The sequence below is a fragment of the Buteo buteo genome, chromosome 2 (genome assembly GCF_964188355.1).
Source record: "Buteo buteo chromosome 2, bButBut1.hap1.1, whole genome shotgun sequence".
Lineage (NCBI taxonomy): Eukaryota > Metazoa > Chordata > Aves > Accipitriformes > Accipitridae > Buteo > Buteo buteo.
Window position 1 is genome coordinate 20,287,283 of NC_134172.1, and position 7,352 is coordinate 20,294,634.

General features: G+C 48.7%; 1 protein-coding gene across 1 annotated transcript; it reads right to left on the reverse strand.

Annotated features, from left to right (window-relative positions):
• Nucleotides 1–4,189: 4,189 nt before the first annotated feature.
• Nucleotides 4,190–7,002, reverse strand: OTUD1 (OTU deubiquitinase 1). The gene has a single exon (XM_075047656.1). It carries the CDS (start codon nt 6,780–6,782, stop codon nt 5,412–5,414), a length of 1,371 nt encoding a protein of 456 aa, XP_074903757.1. The 5' UTR covers nt 6,783–7,002; the 3' UTR covers nt 4,190–5,411.
• Nucleotides 7,003–7,352: the final 350 nt, after the last annotated feature.

Consider the following 7,352-nt stretch of genomic DNA (forward strand, 5'->3'; position numbering starts at 1 on the left):
CAGATTAATGTAAAAAAAGGTATTTCAAGCATTATTGGAGTCTCAAAAAGCTGCTAACGCACTTTATGTGATTTTTTAAAATTTTTTTGGTCCTTGCAAACTGTTTGGATATTCAACCATGCTTTAACTCATTGATACGTAGCAAAAAAAGTTCACAGGCAAGAAAAATGCCACGTCTTTGTGAAAATCTGTTCAGTTTTTTCTAAGATAGAGTGTTGCATCCCTTCTTTCATTTGCAGCCCCCAAAAGCCTGGCAGGATAAGAACTTCGTAGCTAAACCCCAACAAGCAACACCAGCGAGCCTGATGCACACTGTCACCAGAGCAGCGCCACAGGCCCGCTGCCCATCACAGCGAGTCGGGATCTCCTCGTGCTTGGGATGTGGGTGAACACGGGAGACGAAAGGATAGAAGACAACCCTCTGCAACCATCTCCTGGCTCCAGCTTTCGCCCAGCTACCCTCCCCTCCTTCAATAGTCGTCTTCACTGCAGATGCCATTCTTTACACAGCTTAACTGTGCTACAGCGCTGAAGGTTCAAACGCTGTTAAACGTGTCTTGTAGGAAGGACACAACAGTTTCTTTTCTACAAGTTCCAGTAAAAACTGTAGGGAATAAAATATGCATTAGAAGCATAATGGTTAAAAAAATACATGTTAAAAATGCAGGAAATGCCAAATTTCAGATCACACAGGAAAGATTAGTTCTATGTGTGTACATGCATCATGCTACTACAATTGCATGCTCACATTTTCTCCAGAGAAGCCTGATCTTATTCAGTAATTAGGATAAATATATGAGGAGACGGAATAATAACCACTCGTGCAACAGAAACCTGGAACTTGCTAGTGTTTTATTTCTATCAGTTTGCAGTCTGAATACCATGAATGGGTTTCCTTGTATAAAAAAATATTTTAAATACTAACTCTGGGAAAAAAATGACTGAAGTACAATATATTACTGCATTGCTATATCTGTCTATCCATTAATACTATAAACTTTTTTTTAAAAAGACAGATTATAAATTAAAACTGAACAGGGAACATGAAAACCACTTTTTTTCAAATAAAATGCACACGTATATTACTAAAAAGTTCAAGGTTTAATTTTTTATATTTCTTTTAAAAAGTCCCAGGGACTAGAGAATTGCATTTGGCAGAGCTGATGTCCTTTCAAACGGTTACTCACAACCTTTCTGCATGCTGCATGCCATTCAGAAATGGGACAATCTTTTTAACACCAAAGCTGAGAGTTTTTTTCATTTTGCACCAACATCCTAGGAACGCTTATCAATGCATATCAATAAACTGTTAAATATGTATGAAAGAGTATAAACAAAAAACAAGCAAAAAATGGTTAATGCCAGGTACTTGTCCCTGTTGTGAGATACCCATTGTCATTTTCTGCTTAGATTCAGAAGCCATGTATGTGCACACTCACAAACCACTAAACCAAAATTAGAATCTCATCTTCAAAAATCCTAGCAACTAATTCTGACATAATAAAAGCAAAAGCAGAGAGAAGAAATATTTGGATGCACGTGGGTTTGTACATGTACAAGGAGTACTGAAATACACCTTTATTACAAGTGACATTAATGTAGCAGATTTACCTTGTACACATGTAATGTATCAGCCAAGTACAACAGGACAGATAAACCCAGTAGCTGGCATTAGGCAACTTTTATACTTTTATGCATCCCAAGCAAGTTACTAGGCATGAAGTGTCATCCACTGAACTTTCCAAAAAGAAAACCATTGACTGAGATGAAGAACAATGACACTTACACAAATCTTCCGTTTCCCACTACCCTTATTTTAGGATGCATTCATTGTACACGCAAACCAATTCAGTTCTTGCAAACCTCGCTTTGTGTAACAGAGCCTGTTCAACACACAGAAAAATTCTAACATATCCATTGCAAGTTGAGTGACAGAATGCCATAGTCTTGGCAACCTAAGAAACTCCTGGAATGAAACATCCAACAAGTCAACTAATTCACAATTGTATTATAAAATACAAGCAAAGATGGCACCGCAAAGTTTATGCTCCCACAGACTCCAATTCACATTTGCTCGGTTTAGAATTAAAGTGTTTTCTACCTGGCTTAAAGGACCATACAACTGAGTATTGCAAATCAAGCTCTCCTTCTCACCTATCGTCAATAACAAGGAGTCTGTTCACCAACGTCCTCAGACAGGTCTAAGGATTAGCTGGGTTACGCAAGTGATTAGCCACGGTTAAAATAATCGGGTACTGAAATTATGAGCAAGGATAACATCTGCCCTTTCCTTCGTCACTGGAATTGTTGAACAGGGGACAACGAGGGGAAACTTGAAAACTTGCATCTACTCTTGCTTTTGCTGGGGGCAAGCGACAATGTTACAAGCAGCTTTGTAAGGCTTTGTCCATGTTAGGATCACTGCCTCTGTACAACCACTCCACAAAACTGCCTCTGCTGCTGCTACTCAAGCAAGACACCACTAGCTTGCATCTGAACCCAGGTGTCTCAGCTGAACTTTAAACACCAGAGCTACAAAAAAGTTTTCACTGTCCATGTGCCCGAAACGTCTGACATGCCATTTTTGTCGTTTCCTTCTAGAACAGATACAGTATATAATGCAAGCTGCAAAAATAAGTGCCTTGTTACATGCTGCAGCAATACATCCCCGATGTCTTTGCAAACTAGTTCAACAGGTAACCTAGTTTTTTCAAATTCCTTAAAGTTATCTGCATGTCCCTGTGACTCACGCAGTAGCATCAAAATTGCTAAGGACCCCTGCAGGAACTTATCCCAGGGTTCGGTGCTATTATTTTTTAACACTACTTTTTTGTTGATATTTTAATAGAAGTTATACCTCAGAGAGTGAACACTATGCAATACCAATCCTTCTTCGCTGAGCTTACTCTGCAAGTGTTTCTAAGGCTTGTGCCACAAAACACAAACAAAATTTGTAATCACAATTCATGATATACCTGAAAATGGTAATTTTAGAAGACCTAAAAGAAATGTTATTTTTAAAAGTTTGGAATATTGACAACTTCGAATGAATTCATCATATCCAACCCAAAACCTAAGCAGTCTGGGATACAAAGTTTTTAATCAGTCAAGCACATCACTGATATTTAGTGATGCTGGATTTTTGTGCTTACAGCCACGCCAGGAGCTGTTTTTCTCATCAGCTCTCTCTGTTCCTCATGAACACATCCATGTCTGCATCTTTGCCTTGCTCTTACCTCAGAACTCAGCTTTCGAGAGATTCAGTAAAGCTAAGCAATAGTGGACTAGCAAGACTGTTTTTTTTCCACCATTATTTAACCTTTACAGAAAAAGCATGATTGTGTGTGAAGAAAATGGGGAAAAACATAGTCTGCATTTACCAGTATTTCAGAAATATTAAATTTATTTAAATCTACTCTTTGCATCTTGTGAAACAGTACCAAATATACACACAATCAAACCTGCAGCTCTTTATCACAAGTGTGCTCAATTAAGACTGCCACACTTCAGCTATTTAGTTCATTTTTAATTCTAATTTTAACCCACTACCCTTCTGTCATTTAAGGATGGCCTTCTAGTATTTTTAGAGATCGGGGTAGATTTGTAAATGCATGCATGCACACACACACAGTACTGTTCAACAACTTGCGAGGCACTTCCATCTTCTAAGGGGAGCAAAAAGCTGTATTTCCTTATGATATTACTTCTGTTCAAGTAACAAGCGGGTTGTCAAGGTACCGCTGGCAACAGGGCCAATCTAAAATGAGTTTGGGACTGGCTGCAGAATGGAGATTCTCAATTACCAAAGTCCAAACCCAAGCGTGCACGGCCCAGCAGAGAGCTGGTTCATCATACCCACTGGCATTACCAGCCCAGGTACTATGCTTGAGAACCCCTCTTCTAATGCATATTAATATGCAAAAGTGTTTCTCATCGGCCAAGAGATATACTAGATCTCTCACAGTTACAAAAGAACTACAGATGTTCAACTGTCTTTAAATGCTTGCCTTTCTATCTCATTTCAGACACCAGAATTATCAGTGGCTCACACTTGTAAAGTACCATGCCCCTTCTTCCCGCCTCCTAATTGGGGAATCTAAGGCAGAGAAGCTAAATAAAGGGTCTTGGGAATGCACCTGCAGTTCTTCACCACACTGGGAATGCAAAGGGCAGAAAAAAAGAGCAGAAGTAAAATTATATTCTTTATTCATTCCATTTTAGCTGTGAATATTCCTATTATACAAATACAGTATAAATTCCAAAATCACAATATATTACAAAATAAAAAAAGTACAAACTGCATTACTTAATAAATATATCTAACAAGTTAATCAGAAAGTAGAAGAGACAGAATTCAGACTGGAAACATTTAAATGTTTGACCCAGCAAACCATACAAACCTCAATTTAAATACTTTTTTTTTTTTTTAACCATAATGTAGAATACCATTCCTGATTTCTTGGTTAGAAAATAGCGTCAAGTGAATAAAATGTTGTGATCAGATAATGATTTGTTGGTGCAAAACCAGTGCCAAAAAGAAGCAGGGCTTATACAAAAGACACCATAACCCCAGAAACAAGAACACAAACACCGAGGTGCAGCCAAGGCAATTATTGCCAAAGCGGGAGACTATTATCTAGTCACAACATTCTATTGCAAGTTAATATTCTGTTATTACAGATAAATAATATAAATGGAGCAGAGGGCGAGCCAACCAGGCAACAAGAGGCCAGTTTACTCAAAACAGTAATTAAATACAGAAGAGTCAATTGCTCCCTGTACTGTTCATGTGTAGCTGCATTCCAACTGGCTCAAAGGACCTGTTCTGTGCTCCAGGCAGAGAAAGCAACTGTTCTGAAAAGCAGTCTGTTCATACTTTGCTGCACTTTTACAAAACCCATTGTTTTAGTTTTGCAAGAAAATACCCACAGTGCTTTCATCAGTTAGGGAGGGTCAGTTTGACATCAACTTCATTTGGTAAAAATATAAGGTTTATGGGTAAAAAACACAGCAAAAACCAGCTGTTACATCATAAGCCTTATTTACAAAAACTGTTTACAAACGTTTTTGGCTGTACAGCTGAAAGCCAGATACTAATGCAAGATGTAGAAGATGGAGGTAACAGTTTAAAAATATTGTGCAAAAAATACATTCTTATAGAAAATAGAGAGAGAGAGTGGGGAGGGGTGACACAAACATACACGGAGAATCTGCTTGCAAATAATCCGAGGCTAAGTTTTTACAACAGAATATTACAAACACGTTTGTATTTATCCCCCACGACCTACGGTCCTTCTCAGTCTGGGGTGCCGCTGCTTCATTAAGGATTAAGGCATCACCATCACAGCCAGCACGCCTTCTGTCTGTCTCAGTCCCTGCAGCAAAGCTCCCAGCCTGAGGCCGCGGAGGTCTCAAGAGCAGGCATTCTGCTCAATGTACATCTTGGACAAGGACACTGCCATGGACTTGGCCAGCTCCTCATCCCGTCTGCGCTGTACCTGCGTCTGCCTGCACCACGCCTCGTACTCCGGGTTGGGGCACAGGCGGTCCAGCACAGCGTCGTAGTGCCCGTTGCTAAGCCAGCTCAGCCAGATACTGGGCCGTGTCGGGTCCTCGGGCCCCAGGTAGTGAACCATGGTGGAAACGGTGGGGCTCTCGGGCCGCCCGCCCGTGGTGAGGTGGATGTTCACGTTCAGCATTTGCCCCATGGCCAGCAGCTCCGGGTAGCCGGCCCAGGCCCCGTCCTGGGCGGCGCCGATGAGGAACTCTCCCACGTCGCCCTCGATGATGGGGTTGAAGTGGTCCAGGTGGTCGGCGATGTAGTGCACGGTCTGCTCGCGGAGCTCGCCGTGCAGCCGCTGGTCCCCGTAGACCGCCTTGCAGACGGCGCGGTAGAGGCAGTTGCCGTCGGGGATGATGTGGAAGCGGAACCGGCCCTTCTGCCGCAGGTACTTGTCCTGCTTCTCCACCTCGGCCAGGTACAGCGCCAGCTTCTCGCTGCGCTCCGGCCTGCCGCCGGGCCCCCTGCGCGCGTCGGGGCCCGCTCCGTCCTCCTCCTCCTCCTCCTCCCGCCCCTCCCCGGGCGAGGGGCCGCCGGCCGGCTGCGCCTGGCCGCCGCTGCCGCCGCTCCTCTCCGCGGCGGGGCGACGGCCGGCGAGCAGCCCGGGCTGGGCGCCGGCGGCCGCCGCCTGCAGCGCCTGGCAGTGCTCGCTGAGGCGGAGGCTGCGGTTGCTGGGCTCCTCGGCGGGCGGCGGCAGGGCGGCGGCCTCGCCGTCCCCCCCGGCCTGCCGCATGCTCTCCAGGATGCCCTCCAGCCAGGCGCGGCTGCGCGGCGAGGCCGGCACCAGCTCGCCGGGGGCCTCGGCTCGCTGCACGATGCGGATGGGCACGATCCGCTCCAGCGGCCGCCGGCGGCTGACGGTGACCTGCGCGCAGGAGCTGTACGGCGGGCCGCCCGCCGGACGGCTGCCGGGGCCCGCCGCGGGGCCGCTCGGCATCACCTCCAGGCAGGAGGAGAAGGCGGGCATGGCGGCGGCGGCGGCGCTGCTGCTGCTGGTGCTGCTGCTTCCCCCCCCGGGAGCGAAGGCGTCCTTGGCGGGGCTCTCGGCGGCCGGGCTCGGGCCCGCGGCGTCGGCGGCGCTCGGTGCCTCCGCGGCGGGGGGTCCCGGCGACAGGGAGACCTTGAAGACGCCGGCTGCGCTCGGCGAGGCCGCTGCGGCGGCGGCTGCGGCGGCCGTCCCGCCCGCCGGGTAGTGGGTGATCACGGAGCTGTAGAGCTGCATCCTCGGCTCCCCGCGGGCGGCGCTTTATAGGCGGCGCCGTCGGAGCCGGGGCGGGGAGCGGCGGCGGGGGCCGCGCCGGGGCTGCCGGGGAGGATGAGCCGCCCGGGTAAAAATAAACAAGGGCATCACCCCCCCCCGCCGCCGCCGCCGCCGCCGCCGCCCCGCCCCTGCGCGCCCCGCTGCTGGCTGGGCCCCGCGGCGGCGGCGGCGGCGGCAATTCCGACTGCGCCACCAGCGCCGCGCGGCCCCGCCGCCGCCCGGCCCCGGCCAGGCACCGCCCCTCCGCGGGAGCGCGCGGCCGCGGCGCTCCGGCCCTTCTGGAAGCTGCTGGAGGCCGGGCCCGGGGGCGGGGCCGCGCCCGTGTTTACCTCAGGGCTGAGGCACGTTGGAATGCGCGGGGGGGGGGAGGGGGCGTGGCTGAGCCGAGCCGAGCCGAGCCGAGCCGAGCCCAGCCGAGCCCAGCCCAACCGAATGCGTGACCTCAGCGAGCGCCGCCCCGCCCCGCCCCGCCCCCTGGCGGAAGGGGACGCGGAGAGGGGCGGGGCGCCCCTCAGCGGCGCCGGGCCTGGC

Excerpts from the sequence above, each read along its gene's own strand:
- OTUD1 (XM_075047656.1), bottom strand. The coding sequence starts at position 6,782 with ATGCAGCTCTACAGCTCCGTGATCACCCACTACCCGGCGGGCGGGACG.